The 21,654-nt window shown below is 45.5% G+C and overlaps 1 protein-coding gene across 3 annotated transcripts in view; it reads right to left on the bottom strand.

Moving 5' to 3' along the window:
- Positions 1 to 14,445, bottom strand: part of CNKSR3 (CNKSR family member 3) — an 83,865-nt gene extending 69,420 nt beyond the window's left edge. The window contains exon 1 of one of the 3 annotated variants that reach the window (XM_027056588.2): positions 13,604 to 14,445. Coding sequence is in view for 2 of the 3 variants with exons in the window: in XM_027056584.2 (XP_026912385.1) it covers positions 13,604 to 13,655 (52 nt within the window). In the remaining variant the exon portion in view is untranslated. The remainder of the gene's footprint in view (positions 1 to 13,603) is intronic. The other 2 variants (XM_027056584.2, XM_027056586.2) reach the window with 2 other exon arrangements.
- Positions 14,446 to 21,654: the final 7,209 nt, after the last annotated feature.

Raw genomic sequence — 21,654 nt, 5'->3', positions numbered from 1 at the left:
ACAACACGGCGGGACACACCTGGCTGTGCCAGACAAACCAGCCCACATAAGACTGAAAAACAAAAACTAAAAAAACACAGGCTAGCTATTTGAAGGTAACAGAGAGCTGCCACAGCAGCCAGGACTTGAGAGGTCAAGATCCCGGAAAGACAGGAAAATGAGTCCAACATTCTCTCCCACGTTGCTCTTTGCGGCTTCTCTGATTCCCAAGCATCCCGAAGACAAGAGGCCACGCAGAAAGTAGCCATGGCTTAGAATACGAGAGAAAAAGCATTTGATTATCTTTGAATGTACAAACAAGAGAATAAAAGCCACCTCTAATTCTATCATCCTGAGACAACCAATGCTGGCATTGTAAATGTATTTCCTTCCGGTCTCTTCTTTTAATGTATATTCTCATGATCTCAGAATTTTAACTTATGAGAAAACTAGAACCTAAAATCATGAAGTGATTATCCAAAGGCTACATCATCCCTATTAAATATACGTGAAAACTATCTTTCCCCATTTACAACAGCCCAATCACATATGTTTAAAAAGAAAAGAAATAGGATATTCGCCAGAATTTTTTTTTATTGGTTGATAAAATTATAGGTTAAATTTAAGGAGGTCAATTCAAATCTTACTGTTCATAACGTAAATGTTTTCCCCTTGCCCTCGTGACTTATTGCCAGCCAACTTACGTTGGTATCCACCAAAGAGCAGCTAGGTTGAGAGGTCAGGTTCTGGAAGTCAAATATGTCTTGATTCAATCCCCATTTACTCATTACACAACCTCAGAGAGGTCAGGGCCTGGTGTTCTTAACTCCAAAATGAAGACCATAAAAGTGCCCCTGTGAAATAAGCATTCTGAGGACTAAACGAGATAATCCACAAAAACTCCCCAGCAAAGACCTAGCGCGTAGAAATCTCAATAAACACCACCTGGTAATGGCTGCCTCCTTACGAAACCATGACCTTCTTGACAACAGGCTTCATTTATATCTAGCTCATCTTTTTGTCCCTAGCATAAGGCAGAGTAACTGGTATGAAAAAGGAGATAGATAGATAGATAGATAGATAGATAGATAGATAGAGACAGATTTTTTAATCTGTTAAGAGGAAATTAAGGGTTGAAATAAAAACTTTATGAACATTTAACATAAGGTTATAACGAATATATTATGTGTCTGTATACACATGTGTATAGTCTGTATACTTAAGTGTTAATACACACATATACGGACTATTTACTTACAAAGCAAACCAAAAGATTCAAATATTCCATAATTATCCCCGAAAAATTTGTAGATTGCATTTTGGAGTGAGTTCTACCCCGGTGTACGTACTAACACTAGTGCTTTTCTTGGTTTTTTTGTTTTCTTTTGTTTCCCAATTCAGAGCACCACGAAATAGAAAGACCTTAAGTCAACTGACAACTTACTAAATCAAACAGGATCCCACAAACTAGCACAAAGATTTGGAACATATACCCTACTTTAAAATCCTTCTGTACAAAGGAATGAATTTATGTATGAATGAACTCTTTCTGCACAAACAGAAACAGTTCCTGTCAGGAGCCAATACCGCACAGCCAACGGCAAAATAAACTCAATCAAGAGAAGCCACATTCCTTTTTCACACTGAAGAGGAACTACCTAATGCTCTGCTACGCCCAATAAGGCATTGGTATTTTTGACCTAACAATACCTCAATGGAATCACACGTTGCAATGTTGGGAATAACGGAACTAGTTAAATGGCAAAATGAAATTACGGGTAACCAACAGATTTACTAAACAGCTGAAGAATTACTGTGGAGCTAACCGTATTCACATCTTATAGGTATGTTTCTCACCTGGGCAACTAACACCTGACCAGAGTGGTCCACAGAGGGAATGACAAACTGACCCACAGATATATTTTGTTTGTCCTGTGCCAAAAAAAGCCTGTGAGCGGTTTTCTAAAACCTGGGCAATGTCACATACAAAGCCAGATCTCCAGCTTCATTGTGAAACAACAAGAAAAAGCAACGAAAATCAGAAGATCTGGAAACCGTAGGTCTGGTCAGCCAAAACTGGGCAACCGGCTTGTCTTTGGGCGGGAGGCAGTCTCTACAACCTTCTGCCCTCTTCTCACATGTACTCCTCCATTTCCATTCCCGACACTGCCTGCCTGCCCCCTGCCGTCGGCTGTAGTCTGTAACTCTTGTTCCAAGTCCCAGTGCCCACCCTGGTCTTGAGTGTTCATTTCTGTAGCGTCTCTTCTAGTTTGGACTCTCTTGGCCTTCCACAACCGCAGGGGCTCCCGAACCCCACCTGCACAGGTTCAGTGTCCACGTACTAAATGAAAGAGCTCTTCACCTTGATCTTCCATTTATTTGCTGCTCTGAGTATTTCTCTCGTCTGTTTTCCTTCCCTCACTTCTCTTTGCATCTGCCTGTGCTGTTCAAAGCCAAAACTGGAGTGCTAAGTGAGAGAGAACAACTATCCAGCCTCTCTCTTAAGATGGAATGGGGGAAGGGGTTACATTCTGCGCCTCTATTAGAGCAAGGTCTGGAAATTCCACACAAAATCTAAACAGGTCCCTTCAGACCCCGAAACATTCCTCTCCTGTGTTTTCCTAAGGCTGAGCACTCAAAGAGGTCCACAACAAAAGGCTCCCAGGGCCTGGGGTGGAGCAGCTGGCTAGGAGCCTGCAGGAATAGCAGCTTCGACTCTCCCCCGCCCACTCTGGAAAGGACACTCAAGACAGAGGTACCGTAACTCATCCACTGAAATACGGAACAGCCGTCCCTACTGGAACAGCTCTCCTTCATTACTCATCACTCCGTACGAGTCAAAAACCAACTGTAGACAGGAATTATGGGGCACAGTCTGGTTGTTTTGTTTTTGTTTTTGTATGCGCTGCATGAGTGGTATAGACCAATGGTCCTCAAATTTTAGCCGGTACCAGAATCTCCTGAGGGACCTGTTACCATGCAGCTTCCCGGGTCCCACCCCCAGGGTGTCTGATTCTGTGCGTCTGGGATGGGGCCCGAGAATTTACATGTGTGAGTTCCCAGGTGATGCAGATGCTGAAAACGTGAGTTCAAAAACAGTGATGGATGATGCGATGCTGGGGGACCCATGTGTATGGGGCTGGGAAAGGGTCTCGTGAAAAATCGCAGCTTAGAAATGTCGGGTGTCAGGTCCAGTATTCCTATACTTATAGGTGCTCATCACGTGTGCTGATTAGACGGTACCCGACAAGAATGGAGAATTCCAAAATGGAGGTGGTCTTCACAGATCAGCATTATAGAAGTTCTCCAACCTGGCCCAGGGGTACTCATAACCAAAGCGCTTCATAACATAGGTCTCTAGACATCTTCCTCACAAGGAGGATGACTGTTGTTTCCACAGACGCTACTCACAGCCACCTCATCCGTGCACAGTTAGTGTGGGGCTCCAGCTGGAATCCTTGTTAAAGAGGTGCTCACAACATCAACAGCTATTACATGAAGGCTGGTCCACTCTATGTGGGAAGCTAGTTTTCTTGTCTGAAAGATCACATTCAAGGCAGTGTGACGTGACTCTCTTTATAACACTGTGATGTAGGGGCGCCTGGGTGGCTCCGTTGGTTAAGCATCTGACTTCAGCTCAGGTCATGACCTCACGGCTTGTGAGTTCAAGCCCCACGTCGGGCACTGTGCTGACAGCTCAGAGCCTGGAGCCTGCTTCGGATTCTGTGTCTCCCTCTGTCTCTCTCTGCCCCTTCTGTGCTTACTCTGTCTCTCAAAAATAAAGACATTAAAAATACTTTTAAAAAAACACTGTAATGTAAAATTACTCTGGGAACATAAAAGGCTATTCAATTAACACAGGTTAAAGTGGGAAACGCGCGCGCGCGCGCGCGCACACACACACACACACACACACACACACACACACACTGCTAAATCCAAAAGCACTGAAATTTCCCCTCTGCTGCAAATCTCTGAAAATAGGAAATAGAATGTTTCCTTTCACTAAAAGGTTTTCCTCAGGAAAGCATGATTCAGATTATCATAATCACCGCCTTTTCTGATAGATAACACGTAGGGGTTCTCCTCTAAAAGGGCTGACAGATTTTCTTCTTGGGGGAAAAGGGGAGGGAAGGGAGCATAGGTATGTGTCGCAACCTTCCAGGCTATTCTCATATAAGCCTACCTACCGTCATTTCTCTGACACTCTACCCTACTGATAAGTAATGCATTAAATGTTTAAAAATGAATTCAATTCTTACCTGTTGAAAATCACTCAATACACCATCTATTCTACCAAAAATATGATGGCTTTCTTTTCTAAAGAAAATTAGGACAGTCTTTCAATGCAGCAAAAATACTTTAAATCAGATCTATCTACAAGTTCCTTTGACTCAAACATTTTTTAAGTTTTCCTACAGAGAGCTTTCTAGTTTTTACAACCTACTGATCTGCATTCTAAGGAACTGTTTTGCTCTAATAAACACAACTGCATTTGCCCTTCTGATCCCAGGTTAAAAACTGTTCAATCAGCCATTTGATGTCAAAGAAAACAAACTAGGCTAAGTCCACTTTCACAAAACCCCTATTCATAGATGAATAAACAGCTTCAGAAACTGTAGCTCCCAGCAAAATGTGCCAGGAAAGAACAATACCGGGAACAAAGCACGTGACCGCAAAAAGACAGATTTCCTCCTCTATTTAAATGACAAGAGAGTAATCAGGATGAGGGGAGAGTAGGAGCTCTCCTAACCCCAGGAGGAAAAAAAATGAAAAAAAACAAAAAACAAACGCACTAATATACCTCACGATTTCAAATATAATTTCAGAATGATCTATCAGTGAACCAACTCCATCTAGAACTTGCCCTCTCCAATGCTGGAGCCACCAAAGCCTTAGTCCAAAATACCATCATCTCTAGAATGCCTTCCAGCTGGCCTCCCTAAATTTACTTCTGCCGCAAATGCAAATCAGATTTGTTACTCTCCTGCTTTCCACAACAACTAGGAAAAACTCCAAACAGCTGACCAAGATTGAGGAGCCCCTCCATGATCTGGCCTCTGTGTTATCTCTTACCCCCTACTTGCCCACCACCCCACCATCCTTGTTCTTCAGGAGGCCACCACACTTCCTTTCCTCAAACACTCCAAATTCATTTGCACCTCGGGGCCTCTGCAACAGCTGTTCTTTCTCCCCTCTAATTTTCCAATTGTTGGTTCCGTCTCATCATTCATGCCTAAACGTCATCTTCTCAGAGAGGCTGCCCTGATGACACCATTGAAAGAAGTCCCCCACCCAATCACTTCCCTTCATAGCTTTACTTTCTTCTTTGCACTTATCAGTAGTATTTTCTCATTCGTCTATTTTGTTGTGGTGGTCACTGTCAGCCCCATAGTTAAAGCAGGGGTCTAACTCATCCCTGCACCTGGAACACAGCTGGATTTCCAGCACCTAGAATATGTGGAACTTGGTAGGTCCTAAGTAATTATTTGTTGAATGAATGAAGAAATACTTTTTACAACAGCATGGAACTGTCATCAAAATAAGTATTCCTTCCGCACTGTTGCTCCTAAGCTCTTCTCAAGAAAGCGACTACAAAACCATTCTATGATACCCTCTAAGACCTACAAGGTCCTCAAAGGAGGTGAAGGAGATTGTCCAAGGAAACATGAGGAGAAGACAGAAAATGTAGTTAATTTAACAGACCACCTGTGTACTGAAAGGGCGGGCCTACGCCAGCCGACTCCATCTTGTTCTGTGTCCTTCACCTTGACCACACCTCCTCCCCTTGAGTACCCCCCCCCCTCACCTGCCTAACAGGACTCAGACCCTTCCCCAGGACCCTTCCCCAGCCAATCGGCTGAGGCCACAGCCATTACCTCACCAACTGCCCCCAGGCCCCAATAAAACCTTTGTCCTTTTGAAACTCGCTCTCTTTCCCTGGTATCTCACCGCTGCGTCGGTGCAGGTAGGGGATTGAGCTCGAGCTAGCTCAAATAAAGGCTCTTTGCTTTTGCATCGGACTCGGCTCTCTAGTGGTCTTTGGGGATCACGAATTCTGGGCATAACATGTACCAACAAAAGGGACCACCTATGTCCTATGGAATTGTTGTGAGTTATTAGTAAACATGTGAAAAGTTGACTATCAGCCACAACAGTGTTATATATTCAAACGAAAATAATCCAATTATACTATATATTAGCTTGGAGTTATTATGGATTAATCATTAATAATAAGCATATGAACACATATATGCCGTGCATTCGCTATACTGCCTCTTTTATTTATAACTAAAATCCTATGTGTTGGTTATTATCAGTCCCATTTTACAGATGAGAAAACTAAGGCAGCCTTGAAGAAGAAAAGTTACTTACCCAAGCTTTAAAACCAGTTAGTGTTAAACACAGAACATGAATCCAGTTTTATTTTACTCCAAAACCTATATTATTCACCATAGCTGCTTGACATTCTCTCTCAAAGCAATTAAAAGGAAGACACTATGAATAATCAAAGGCAGCAGGAAATGTGTGTGTGTGTGTGTGTGTGTGTATGTCCCTGTGTATGATTCTACCAAGTAGAAATGATAATTATACCACATAGACAAAAAAATGCAATAGGACGCTCAAAATAAAAATTAGATTAGAAGTGTCAAAAGAAGAAACGATGCATTCTATTACTGAGTTGCATTCTGAAACAATACAACACAATCAACAAACTACAATAAAATAAATAAATAGCCGTAAGTGTCTCAAATACTAAAAGGTCAGGTTCAAAATATGCAGTGTCCTGCTTAAGCTGTGTAATTTCAAAAAGAAAGAAAAGGCCTGTGTCCTAGGAGTATAAATCCTAAGGGGAGAATCAGGAAACACAAAAGTTAGAGGCTCTCTGGAGCTGCCCCTTCCCACACTTGTCGAGGAGAAAACAGTACCCACCTTGGCCAGAGGAGAAGACAGGTATAGAGGGAACAACAGAATAGAAGCCTGTGGAGTCTGGTCCCAATTCCTGGCCTTTGACCTTGGACAAGTGATTTAACATCTAAAAGCCAAGATGTCCTCATCTGCTACAGAGATATGCCTTCACTGAACATCTCTCGGGCTTGTGAAAAGACGCAAAAAAGAACAAACGTGGAAGAGCTGTGCAGAGCTTACATAAGCAAAACTTGCCTTATTTATTAAAGGCCAAAATGATGGCTAAGCCTGGGGTGAAAACTCTAGAAATATTGCGAAATGAGAGTAGAGAGGGAAATCAAGGTGAGAACACAAATGTCCCAGAGCCGGAACCCAAGAGGCTAGGAATGGTCAGTCAACACTGGAGGCAGCGACACAGAAGTGTGAGGCAGAGAGGACAGGCCCCCACAGCTCTCTGCGATGATGCGGACGCAGAAAGGCTCACCTGTGAGCCTCGAGCACGAAGAGGTCACTCCCAATCTCAATGGAAACAGACGGAGACACCTGGCCTTGGCACAAGACACACTTTTAAATTATGAAAACTGCTCTGGTTATTCCCGAAATAGCATTCTGTGTCATTTTCTACCAATTATGCAATCTCCCCTGGGATCTGCTAATCCTGACAAACCCCTGTGTGGTCAGAGACTATAGGACCGGCTACAAGGCCACCCATCTTCCAATGTCCCCCTGGCGATACTGACAAACTTGAGCCACAGCGCCCACCGACCACCTCACAACGCCCTTCTTTTGAAAAAGACAAAAACAAAAACAAACAAATGTTGTTACGAGGACCCTTCGAGGCCCAAAACGTAGGTAAGAAATCCCAGGGGAAGTGTCTCACTTAGTTTGCAGACAAGGACCCGATGCTGTTGCCAGGTGGTGCTTATGAACAGAAGCACACCCCTGGCGTCACCTTTTTGCTTTCAGTAAGTGGCCAAGTGAAGCATCCTCAAACGAAGCACCGTCCTTCAAGGACTTAAAACCCACGGAGCCCCTGTCGGGTCGGAGAGCAGAACCCAGCAGCAGAGTATAAAAACGTGCTCGCGGCCACGTGCCCGGGCAGTGCTCCTTGAACCGTAATGAGCACGCGAGTCACCAGGAGATCCTGTTAAAATGCAGATTCCAATTCAGCAGGCCTGAGCTTCTGCATCTCTAACAAGCTCCCGGGCGAGGTGGCCTGCTCGTCATGGACCGGGTGCCAGACAGCAGTCAACACCCGACAGCACGCGAGCCCTAACGCCGTGCTCGCTGGAAGTCCAGCTACTGTTTTTACAAAGTTGAGAAAACACAGTTTGGATTTCTTTACCCAGAGAAGGTTCATGATACTGGCAAGAGACATCTATCGCTCGGCCAACCGAGCTGCTTCCCGATCTGCTGGCAAGTCCTGCCCTGGTTCCTCGGAGCGGTCGACGAATGGCAGGGAAATCTCTTCAGTACTGACTGGTGCCCCTGAATGGTAGGAGTCAACCCTCTGACAGACCTGACCGCTCAGAGAGAATAATTTATGACCTGCAGCTATAGAATAAGAGAGAGGAAGCAATAAAAACGAGTGGTAATTTACAGAGAGCTTACGTAGACCATACAATCAGGGGTAGGACTGGGACACAGCCCCCAAGTTTGATTCCAGAGCCCACACTCACCACTGAACTCCACTGCCCTGGTGCAGGCCATGAACACGATGAAGTCGTGGAGGAAACAAGAGGGCTGTTGAGCCCCGTCACTTATAAATAGGGGACCCTGAGCAAGTTCTCTGTCTCCCTCTCTCTGCTTTAGTTTCTTCGTCTTTACCATGGGTTAATAATGGTTTGTATACCTCATTGGGTTTCCTGAGAATTATGAGTCCAAACAAAGCACTTAGCATAGCGTCTGACACATAGTAAGTGCTTCAAGAAGTGTTTTTCTATTATTATGAGTAAGATAACTCTATGGCTGGAGCCCAGGAAATAGACCAGAACCAGGAAGTGTACGCAATGAAGTGAAGGGTTTCTGACCTCTGAGGGAGACATACAGCTCTCGAAAGGACCTCCCTTTTTCAATGACCACAGAGGCGAAAGGGAAAAGCATAACCTAATTGAAATCAGGGTTATGGGAGGAACCGACCTCTAGTATGACGGCAGCAGCAGGGGCCTAACGGCCTAACACTGGAGTTGACCTACAATGTACCCGATCTCTACAGATAATGTTGAAATTCTAGCCCCTCCAGGACCAAACATGGACAGACACCACAGGGAAGAACAGTGTACGTGGCCAGATTACAGAGAATGAGCAAATGTCCTGAATCCCACAGGCTCAGACCTTAAGCAAGAAACCCCCTTTACTCTTGGCTGGTGATGGGGAAACGGTGCCCATGCAGAGCCAGAAGCTGGCCAAAGAGACTTCTGCTCTGCAGCTAAAGCTGGGTCGTGCTCCCTCAACACACTTATTGAGAACCTGCCCCTTCCATGCCAAGCCATGAGCAATGGCACTTATGGGAGAAACCAGTGGTCCTTCCTCCTTGTTAAAGACATTCCCCAGTGACCTGAAAACAGAAACACCACTTGGGTAGCTGCATTTCACCATGCAACTCCTAACATTTAAATCAAGCTTAGAGACAAAAGACTTCATATAACTTACAGTTATGACCAGAGAAAGTTTACCAGGAATGACAACAGAACACTATTTCTAAAACAGGACTGACCCACGAGCTTGACAGAAGTAGGAAATTATGACATGTAGCCTCCTTTGAGAACTAATCTATAAAGATCAGTACATATAAATTACTGTGTGTTAGACACCACTGGCTTAAGTTTACCTGCCCCTATTCTCCCCTCCTTCCTTATTGAACAAACTCCAATTTTTTTCAGGGCCACAATGTACCCAACCGAAAAGAACTACAGTGACTGGCCTCCCCTGCAGCACGAGGGGGGCTGCATGATAGTTCTGGCAAGTGAGACATAAACCAGAAGACCTGGCTCCCAGCGGTCTTTTGCCTCCTCTGGGTCTCCTTTCTCCTGCCTGGAACAAAGGGGGCATGGTCCTGGAGGTGGAATAGCCACCTCGCCACCTCACACTAAGGCATTACGCATGAGGATGAACTCCACTTGTGGCACCACGTGCTAAGAACAGCTGAACAGGACGGCAGAAGGAGCCCGGGCCTCTGACCGCACGGCAGAGCCCCCGCGCGCTCCTGAATCCTCGTCTCCAGACTTCACTTGCACGAGAAAAGCAACGCTCCCATTTGGTTAAACCCCTGTAAGTTGGGTTTTCAGTGGTGCACACCTGACCCTACTCTCACCTGATACACGTTGTAAAAGATCGTTTGCTTTGCAAAAGCCTTGACTGAATTATTTGAAAGACGAGGTGCCATGAATTGTGAATTAATTTGATTTACAAATAACCCTCCTGACATACACCAAATGGGTAGGATAAGACACACACATCCCAGACAACTCTCCTCCGTTAACATGACTTTAAGAACTCACACGGTGAGAATCCTGGAGGTCTGGTCATCAATGTGGTGAAGACTCTGAAAGTCCTCTGGGAGTGACCCTGGGAAGAACCCCCTGAGAAGATGAAGTAAAGCCAAAGCACCCAGAGTCAAATGCTGCTGTCACTTCCTCAGGTACCTAACCTTTCTGTGCCTCGGTTTCCTCAACTACAAAATGGAAATAATAGTTCCTACCTCAAGGGGTGGTTATGCAATATTCAATGAGTTAACACTCATACAATGTGGAGACCGGAGCCTGACCTACCGCTGGGATTTACTGAGGATCTACTAATATCATGATAAAATTGGTGACAGTATAGCTAAAGACTAATACAAATAAAAATTATAATAATAAAAGCCAAATGAATTAATACATTCTATACGCATAAACCTTTCTTCTAATGCATGCACCTGCTGAATAGCGTCAACATGAAATCAAGCTGTCAACTGTGGTCGGGTTTAGACAGGGTTAAATCCAAGGTTTTCTACAGGGCTCACAACCACCATACCATACTCATTCAATACCAAGAGTGGCAAAGTCTACATGAAGAACTGCTTATCAGTAAGTAGGATGTATTTATAAAGTGGGGGGTGGGGGGTGGGTAGAGATGTTAGCAAAGACAGCTAAAAATAGACGCATAAGCAAACAAGTCTGCAGAAGCCAACAGTTGATTGAAAAGTCAATACTTTGACAACATTACTATGAGAAATATTCAAGTAATGCATCACGCAATTTGGGAGAATGTAGCCTCTTGTGTAAGCGTAAGCCACACTTGCACTTTTTATCTTTCCTAGATTCTAACACGGAAAGCACCCAGGTCATTCTATGAGGCTGTACTTAAGTGTCCAAAAGGGCACAAGCATTCTGTATAAAGTTGCCACATGCTAACCACAGGTATGTAACTTAATCAGTATCCAGAGCTCCTGATACCAAGGTATTGAACTGCTGATAACTGCCCTTTCAGGTCAGTAGGAAACTTTCTCTAGATGAAAGCAATCTCAAGTCATAACGTCAAGGCAACTGGAGACCAAAAACCTTTTAATCTGCTCTTCCTTTTTAGATGCTAAACAAACATAACAGGATGTGAATTTACACTTCTCCCAATCCCAAGAGGCCCCCCTCCAAAGAAAGACACCAATCTTGAGGGTGTGAAGATCTCACTCCATCATCTTCCTGTGTGCCTGTTACCATTTTTCTAGTTGTACATTATCAAGTAGGCTGGCAGAAGCTGAAGAAAGCCAAAGAGCGATAAACTGTAACCCTTTCTGTAGCCCACGAGCAGTACTGTCCAACAGAAGTATACTGCAGGTCACAAATGTGAGTCACAGGTGTAATTTTCCATTTTTTAGGAGCCGCAATTAAGAAGATAAAAATAAACGGGTGAAGTTAATGTTAATCATACATTTAATGCAATGTATCCAAAATACTCACTTCGGCATGTGGTAAGTATAAAAAACTGAGATAATTTAAATTATTTTTTTACACCTCGGCTTCACACGCATGTAATTTTACACTTATGACGCACTGCGATTCTGACCAGCCCACTTTAAGGGCTTAAGAGCCACATATGACTCTACAGGACAGAACGGCTCTGGAGGTCAGCAGCCGCTAAAATCATCCTTTTCTTATGCTGCTTCTATAAGGGACACCAAGGGAAAAGAGACCAACCAACTGCATCCTGGCAGGTCACCAGGTGGGGAATCTGGTGGTGTCCTGGAACAGGGAAACACGCCCTACTTCAAAACAGGGTCTGGGAACTTACAGCTTTGAAGTTGCGTTTTGTGCCAAGCCCTGGCAACGCTCTTTACTCCTCCCCCAGGCAAAGCCAGTCACCAATGCACAAGTATGTGTTGTTTGCATCCTCGTTTTAAATGAGAGCCCTGGAAATTCTGGTCCCTGGACAAACCTCTTCTCTGGAGACACTGTATCCCTCTCCTGCTCCACTGGGATCAGGATACCCCACTGATGCACGCCATGTGTCCCATACAGGGAGGGACACCCATTCCCACGTGGTCTGTGTGTACTTGGCAGGCATGGGAAATGAGATGTAAGAGATGACCAGTTTCCTTCATGCCCCAGCCATGAGACGGTCTGAAAGGCGACCTGATCTTACCAGTATTACCTACCTCACAGGCTTACTGTGATCACCAAAGGCAATAACAGAGAGAGAGTTCTTAGCAAACTGTAAAGCGCTATACAATTCTAGTTAGTATTATTGAGAAAGGGCACCATTCCTCACCTGGAAGAGCAGATAGAAGAAAGAAAAAAGAAACAGTAACTTGAAACAAAGAGATGTTAAGCCAGGGGTGGGGGGGGGGGGTGGTGAGGAACCCATAAACACAGTGGTTGTTCTTGCGGGCTTTGTTTCTTTGGAAGAGTAGAAGAGGCTTGAGAAACCTCCATCACTCTTCCCTGGAAATCTTGGGAGGCACTAAAAAGTAAGCCAGACCTCTGGGTAAGAGCTTCTACCCCCGCTCAGTCACCTATGACCTCCCCACCCCACTGCTTTTCCTCGTCCCAAATACCGTACAGCTCAGGACAGTGATTCTGAACAGATCGCCTCTTCCCAGGGTCTAAATGTGGCCTAGAAATGCAGCGCCACAGGGGGTCCTGGCACCTTGGAGCAAAAGTCACCGAGTCCCGGGGAGTCTGGCTCAAGGCTTCTCGCCGGCGGGAACGCCTCCGCGTTGGCTCCGGTGCTGCCCTGTCGCCTTCTCCAACAAAAACAGAGAGGCTCGGCGAGCCGCCCTCGTCTCCCTTTACCTGTCCAACCGCCCCGTCACGCCTGCGAACTACTCCGAGCGGGCAGGCGGCATTTACGAGGTCCGAGGGGAGTCACCCACACAAAGGCGCCTTGTGCCTCTCCGCTCCAGGACGGGCAGCCTGGGAGCGGGGCACCGCACCCCGGCAGGGAAGGCGCCCCCAGCCCGGCAAGTCCCGAGATACGCACACCCTCCCTCCACAGAAAGGCCATCTCCACTCCCCGGCTTAATGACGGGGCTCCCCTCGGCTTGCCACAGCTCGCACCCCAAAGGCAGGCACAAGAGCTAGGGGGTGCACAGGCCACTCCGAAGAAGTTTGCATTGCCACCGCACTGCGCTCTGCACGCGTCTCGCCCGCTGGAGCGACTGAGCACCCCCAGGCCCCGGCTCCCCGCCCACCCCATCACTGGGCCGGAGACGCGCTCCCCCCACCCCGGACCCGCTCACCTCTAGTCCAGTCCACCACTTGTTTGGGGCTCCACTTGGTCACGGGTTCCATGGTAAAGGGCTCTGCTCCCAGCTGGGCTAGAGTCGGCGGTTAAAGTCTGGCTACCAGGGCCGGCTGCCCCTTCCCGGGAGGGCGCGCCCCGCGGCTGGTCCCCGCGCGCCGGAGCGCCCCGTCAAGGCTCCATGGCCGCGGTCAGCGGGTCATCCCAGCGCGGCTCAGCCTGGACAGCGCGGTCCCCTCCCCGGCACCCGGACCGCCGCGCGGCTCCTCCTCCAGCTGCCACCGTCCAGCTGCAGCTCCTCCTCCTCCCCCCCCCGCCGCCGCCGCCGCCGGGAGCCCGGGCACAGCTGCCGCTCCTGGACGACGGCAGCTGCGGGGACGCGGGGCCGTGACCCCAGGCTCCCCTGGCCTCGGCTCGGCGCGGGACCCTTCGGGCCCAGCTGCTCCCGGCCGCTCGACCGCGCCGATCGCCGGGACCGCTTCCTCGGGTTCTCCGGCCGCGCGCTCCGCTCCCCCCTCCAGCTCCTCCTCTTCTGCGGCGTGCTCTCCCGGGGTCTCCGCTCCGCGTGCGCTGGCGTCCCCGAGCCTTCCCGGCCCCAGGTCCCACCTCCTGCGCCTCCCTCCGGGGCTGGACTTGGGCTGGGAGGAGCGCGGGGCCGGCGCGCTCGGGTTACAAAGTTTCGGCTCCGGTCGCTGCTCTCGGAATAAAAGAGGGGCGGGGCCGAGGACCCTGTGAAACTCGTGGGAGGGGGTGGTTCCGCCCGAAACGGGCGAATCCGGTTACTTTCCTTCTCGGAGCCTTTCGCTCACACTGCGAGAGTGTCCCGGGCCCTACTTTCCTTTTCAAGGGGCGGGTTGTAGATCTTGCGTGCATCCCGGAGAGCCCGTTGGCTTGGGTGAGGCCCGGGTCCTATTGGTAGCAGAACAATCTGTCTTGGCCTGAGCAACAATACACTACAAAAAAAAAAAAAAAAAAAAAAAAAAAGTAGGATCTGCATGTTCTGTTCATTTTCAATGCTTTGCATCAGAATGGCTCTGCGATTAAGCCTTTCTCACTTTAAATTTCTCAAGGCAAAATTATTTTACTTCATACTTTGGGTGACATTGTGACAATTAAATTCATTTTTTTAATGCCCTAAACGCCAGCCCAATGTTATTTTGTTCTGGAAAGACTTTGGCCCTCCGTGTATATGCGTTTTCATCCTTTTACTCATTCTGAAACCAAGTCTTCCCTGTGGAACATTCAAGGCCAGTGTCTAAGAGCAATTATCTCTCATTTCAACTCTGGACATGGGCCAAGTTCTCAAGTCCCATGAATCTTGCCTGTAAGATGGTCCTTGGGGACAAAAGGGCCAAGGCATTTGAAGGTGCCCAGCACAGAATGTTTGCATGGAGGCAAAGCCAGAAGAGGCGGGAAGGAAATGGCCTGGCTTCTGGGGCCTGGGGAGATGGAGGTAGTCACTTCATTTTCAGCTTTATCCCACCCTTATCTGAAATGAAAAACCTTGGCCCTCTGTGTATCCACTCCCATCCCCTTCTGGTTTTCTACTTAGGTCTTGGGTCACAGTCAGGGGCCACGGGGCTGTCACTCGCAGCAAGCACCCAGGGATTGAAGGCCAGCCCCCACTCCAGCCCTGGGCTAATGGAAAGCAATCACTTTCTGATATGCCACCGGAAAGACTGCCCTCCTGTTACTCTGAGGTGCTTGGCAGGCTGGGGTTGGTGTGGTAATCACTGCCTCGCAAGACTCAACGCACTTCTTTCTGTAATGCTGCGGCAATATTTCAGCTTCGCAGCTAAAATGAATCATAATAAATTGGTAGCTTTTAGCATTATTTATTGTTGTATTATCATATTCATACTTGCAAAGTGAGCTAATGCTCATTTGGATTAGTCATCCATCTTGAAGGAAAGGTTGCTAGCCAGCCAAAAAAAACACAAAACACAAAAACCAAAAAAGCAAGCGCACGACTGCAGAGACTGACATCGGGAGGGCCCTTCCACATTTCATGGGACTCAATCTGCGGCCAGAATGAACCCTACATGGAGGGAAAATCCTCAATGTGAATATTTACCTCTCCTCCTTCAAGCCTCCCCCTCAACACCCTCCCCAGCCTGAGTGAGCTCATAGACATTCTTTTGGCACTTAATGATTCTTACCTTCAATTATGATTATTTATTCACACCTTCCCCTGGGAGACTTAACCCCTCGAGGGCAGAACCTACCCGATATTATGTAGAGCATGCTCTCCTCTCCCTTCCTATCACCTAGCTGGTACCACCTCACACAGAGTCCAAGGTGTGGTTAGTATTTATTCGTTCAATAAATATCTGCGAATGCCTCCTATGTGCCAGCCACTGCTTTCACTAAGTATTTGTTGAATTAGTGTGATACGTACTATTTATACAGGTCTGTTGGGATGCCCATGTTGGAAAGGTGGCGGCAGCGGACCTACGCCTCTTGTACACTGAGATGAGCTGGAATAAGAGGGGAAAAAAACACCTAAAAAAGTGAAGCAACATCAGACCCACCTTCCACGCAACTTATCTATAGAACTGAGGAAACACAACCACACAGATAATGCAGTTATCAGATACGATGATTTTTTTTTTTTTTGAGCAAGAGTTATTGGCAGACTACGAAACTTGTCAAAGGAAATGACAAGCTTCCTGGTAGAGTAAATGACCTTCAAAAAAGATGACCTTTTTAAACTTAATAATATCACTTGTGAACCATCTTTATGGCAGAAAGTAGGGAGAAGGATTTTGACATTTGTCATTAGAGTCACTAGAAGATATAACCAGTCATCTCCGCACCTTTTGTTACTGTGATCGCCGTATGGTGCCGTCTTTAATTATGATTAGGAAGACCATATAATTTATCTACAAGCCAGGATATTCCTGAATCCTGAAGGGGAGCTATCAGGGACAGCTGGGTGGCTCAGTCGGTTGAGCGTCCGACTTCCCTGATCCCACACAGTTCTTGAGTTTGAGCCCCACATCGGGCTCTGTGCTGACGGCTCGGAGCCTGGAGCCTGCTTCGGATTCTGTGTCTCCCTCTCTCTCTGCCCCTCCCCCACTCATTCTCTCTCTCCTCTCTCTCTCTCAAAAATAAATAATAAACATTTTTAAAAGTTTAAAAAAAATAGCTCTAAAGGGGAGCTATAAAATTGGGTCATGGGGTCCCTGTAATTATGAAGAAAAGTCAAGTGTTAATGATTTTGCCATAGAATTTAACTTGATGTTTTTCACAATGTTTTCAAATTCATTTGCCTTAGTCATTACTGGGGAGTTAAATCTAAAATTCTGAAAGTCAAGCAAGATTTTGCAAAATTTCATCCCACTGAGTCAACCCACTGACTGTACTCAGTACATAAATACATCATGGCTAAAGAGGAAGGCCATGCTAAGATCTCTAACCCAGAAGAGCAATTAACTATCTAAATGAATTAGCATTCTGTTTACATTTCAAGTCCTGAAGGCTAATTACTATTTAAATAAGGCCTTCTACTTTAATTACAGCTGTTAGCATGTGAAAGTTTTTGGGAGACTGCCTTCCTGTCTGAAATGCAAACTTGAAGACAATCAAAGTCACTAATGGCACATAACAAAGGCAGAATTTTAGGTAAATAGCCTTGGAAACTGAAGTGTGTACAAAAAGATCATTTATAAATTTGCCAAGTTTTCTTCTCTGCCAGCTGCAATCCGTAGCTATGCTATCACACTGTAAACGCATGCACGGTACCAAAATGCATAGCATTGCTATAGCATTGCACAGCATAGCTATGCTGTCCTCTTCAGTAGCAGAATTACTCATTTGGGCCTTGATGTCTATGGCCAGTTCATGACACGTAACAAGTACCTGAGTAAATCCTTTTCTAAACTGAATTGAATTTGTAGAACTGATAACTAAAACCCAAGTCTCGCTTTCTCTTCCAGCTCCTTCGTTTTTCTGACTTTGGGTCTGCTGGCACATGGAGGTCATTTAATTGACCAATGAAACATTTATTCAGTACTTGGAGGGCACTAAACTAGGCACAAGGAAGAATCAGAAACAGATGCCAGTAATATTTACAGATCAAAGTCATCACACAGGGTGACTGGGTGGCTCAGTCAGTTAAGCGTCTGACTCTTGGTTTCAGCTCAGGTCATGATCTCAGGGTTTCTGGGTTCAAGCCCCACATGGGGCTCTGTGCTGACAGTGCAGAGCCTGCTTGGGACTTTCTGTCTCCCTCTCTCTCTGCCCCTCCCCTGCTCACGCTGTCTCTGTCTCTCTCAAAATAAATAAATAAACTTAAAAAAAAAAGGCATCATATGATTTTCTAAGGGGGGGTAGATTTGTCCAGTAGTTTTATCAAAGGAAAGTATGCTGCTAGACCCAGACAAGAAAGTTTTAAGGGCCGATATGATACTAACATTTTGAGCTAGTCCATATTTTATTAATTTCTTTTTTTAATGTTTGTTTGTTTGTTTGTTTGTTTGTTTTGAGAGAAAGAGAAAGACTGGGGGAAAGGTAAAGACAGAATCCCCAGCAGGCTCCATGCTGTTCACACAGAGACTAACATGGGCCTCAATCCCACAAACCTGGGATCGTGACCTGAGCCAAAATCAAGAGCCAGTCGCTCAGCCGACTCAGCCACTGAGGCACCCCCATATTTTATTAATTTCTTAATTTGAGAACTAAGGCTGGAACTCTTTGGATTAGTGGTTATCACTACAATTTAGTTGATAAACAAGGAAGTAGCAAAAATAAGGAAGCTTTTAAACAGTTTATTAATCTGGCAAGACCCAGTCTCCTTCCCCAGTCCAAAACACTGTTTCTAAAGAATGAAAGAAAAAAATAAATAAATAACACAAGCTACTCCAAAAATGCAGCTTTATCTTACCATCAGAGGTCCTCTTAATTATTGTTTTCTTCCCATCCCATTGCCTTTACTATTTGCAGAACATTCCAAATTATTCAGTGTTTCCTTCGCAAATAATTGTCTCATGAATGTCTCTTGGGTTATCTTTTATTTGAGCGATCCCATATAATTCTGCAAAATGCCGCCTGGGAAATATCCTGCATTTAGAGCTAAGCATTCTTATCTATGACATTACCTCACTGCAAAGTCATCAGTTAACTAAATTATCCAGGCTGTTGATGATCTTGTCTTTCGTTCAACTCCATTTGGTCTGAATTCTTCGCACCACAGTAATGTAGTTATTTTCCTAAATACCCAGGCTCCCCATCAGATAATTCAGGTAGTAAAGTCCTCAAACTTTTGTTTTTGTTTTTTTTTTTTTTAAGTCTCACGAGTGCTGCCCTACTTATTCGAATTCTTTTGATCATTCAGTTAGGTTAATTAAGTCATCCTACAGTAGGAAAGCTGATATTTGGCTTTCTTTTACTGAACCCTATCTGTTAACTCGGAGATCAATGTCAATTGGATAAATGTTCAAAAACCTCACCTATCTTAAATCAGACTTGGAGGTGTTGACTACACTTTTCTAACACAAAAGAGAAACAGTGACACCGTTAAATCCTATTTTCCAGGATTTATGGCTGTTATTTTTGAAGAGCTGTTACATGAAGCAATATCCACAAAAGAGTTGAGCCTCCTTACCCACAAGGGCTAAAGCCACAGCTAACAAAGCAGTATGCTATAGACAAAGAAGGAACCATCCATTCTGCATTTCCCCCACAGATTTATGCTCCTTTTCATTCCCACTATCAGATTGCAGAGTGTCCAAAAAGAACAGAATGCCTTTGGCAACGTGTTCTTATAGTTTCATTTTAAATTTGTGGGACTCATAATCTCTGAACAAGTACACAGAATACCAAGAGTTTCAGACTCTGATTTTTGTTTCAAATATAAACTCCATGTTGATAATGATAGACCAAAGTTTGGGGTAAAAAAAAAAAAAAGATTAACATAAGTCATTTTGAACCTAAAAATAAAACTCTAATTGAATTAGGCCAAGTCAACTTTTAACGTGAGAAAGAAAACACAGGTTTGAATACCATAAACACACTAACCCAAAATTTTACAAAATTTTTAAGGTGCTAACAAAAACATAAAAATAACTGTCCATTTAGTATTTTGTATTTTTCTAATTTTAGTTTGGCCTAACAAAAGTATTTATAATGACATTTCAAATCAAATAGAAATACATATCCAAATGCTCCAGACTATAATTCAGCAACTTTAATGAAGTTGGAGTTCAGTCTAAAAGATGTTTGTTCTTTCATTAGGTAGCTGCAATTGCATGCAGAGGAGGGCAATTTCTTTTTCTTCAAGTTTTAACCTACCAAGGGCATTTAAATTCCACATTCGCTACTAATCAACACAACCAGATTTTCACTAACAGCACATTCATTCCTCCTATTTGGATCCTATTTGGACCCTTCATCCTTTGAGCCTATAACAGGACCCTATTCTTGAATTTTCTACAACTGGCCCCTTGTATTTGGAAATACTATAATCATTTGGGATGGGGGAAAGGTGGAAAGAAAAAGAACACAGCAGAAAAGGAGGAAGTGCTTCAGTCTACTTCAACATCAAAAGGCAAAGGATGAAAATTAATACCAATCAGTGTTTTCCTGTAGGAGTCAAATGATTCGACAGGATTTTAAGAACACTCCCAAAGACCTAATTGAACAGGAAAACTCACACTTGCTGCCAAAAAGTCAGCAAAATGGTTGTTCAAACCCACAACCAGCTCCCAAGTGATAATAACAGGAATTGTTTTATAGCATGCACTGCACTCCCCGATCAAACCTCTTTTTTCCATTTGAGCTCCATGTAAGTTTTTCTTTCAGTTACAGAGGAATGAGGTTAAATTCGTTCCCTTTCGGGGCGCCTGGGTGGCTCAGTCGGTTAAGCATCCGACTTCAGCTCAGGTCATGATCTCACAGTTGGTGGGTTCGAGTCTCGTGTCAGACTCTGTGCTGACATCAGAGCCTGGAGCCTGCTTCAGGTTCTGTGTCTCCCTCACTCTCTGCCCCTCTGCCTCTCTCTGTGTCTGTCTCTCTCTCAAAAATAAAGACTGTAAAAAAATTTAAAATTCATTCCTTGTCTACTTTTTCTTCTTTCACCTGAGCTTTGTCCCAGAGAAACAGCTGTGGGGTCAGGGGAGAACAGATTCCAAGAGCTGGAGCATCCTCTGTTTAGAGGCCAACAGAGAGAGAGCCCTTTGGTGGTTAAACTTGCGATATGGGCTCTGGAGTCCCAGGAAATCCCTGCTGCTGGGCAGAACCAAACAAAGGAGGTAACTTGAACAACCCCAGAGGGAACCTGCAGGCTCCACTTCCGTCCCACTCCATGTAACGTCCCCTGTGGATGCCACACAGTGGTCAGTCACAGGAGGTCAGACACAGGAAGCTGGGAATCAGAATGACTCCGATGCTGGCCTCACCAGCCAGGACGCAGGCAACACGAAGAGGCCAGGTTCGCCTTCTGTATTGCCTCCTCTTCCAAGGGCCAACTCCTCTCCCTCTGTGCCCATGTTTCGTGGTTCAATAATTTCATCCCTCCAAGATGCTGACCTAAGAAGAACGTCCTTTTCTCAGAGACTTCACCTTTTGAAGGGAAACTCTGTGAGGTCCCAACTAACTTTATTATCTGAATCTCTTAATGAGTCTAAAGCCAGCTGTGTCACCTTGAGCAAGGCAGCCTCTTTGGGTCTATATGTGGAAGATTTAGGTCTAAAGGAACTTTAAGAATCCTTCTAGCTTCGGGGTGCCTGGGTGGCTCAGTCAGTTAAATGTCTGACTCTTTTTTTTTTAAGTTTACTTATTTATTGGGGGGGGGGGGGGTGAGAGAGAGAGGGAGAGAGAATCCAAAGCAAGACTCTGCACTATCAGCACAGAACCCAATGTGGGGCTTGAACCCACGAACTGTGAGATCATGACCTGAGCCAAAACCAAGAGTCCAACGCCCAACCAACTAAGCCACCCAGGTGCCCCCAGTTAAGCATCTGACTCTTGATTTTGGCTCAGGTCATGATCCCACCTTCCCTGAGATCAAGCCCCACATCAAGCTCTGTGCACTAGACAGCACAGAGCCTG

The sequence above is a fragment of the Acinonyx jubatus genome, chromosome B2, assembly GCF_027475565.1.
Source record: "Acinonyx jubatus isolate Ajub_Pintada_27869175 chromosome B2, VMU_Ajub_asm_v1.0, whole genome shotgun sequence".
NCBI classification, from domain to species: Eukaryota; Metazoa; Chordata; class Mammalia; order Carnivora; family Felidae; genus Acinonyx; species Acinonyx jubatus.
Note: the sequence above shows the minus strand (reverse complement) of the source record. Positions and strands in the feature narration are given on the sequence as shown.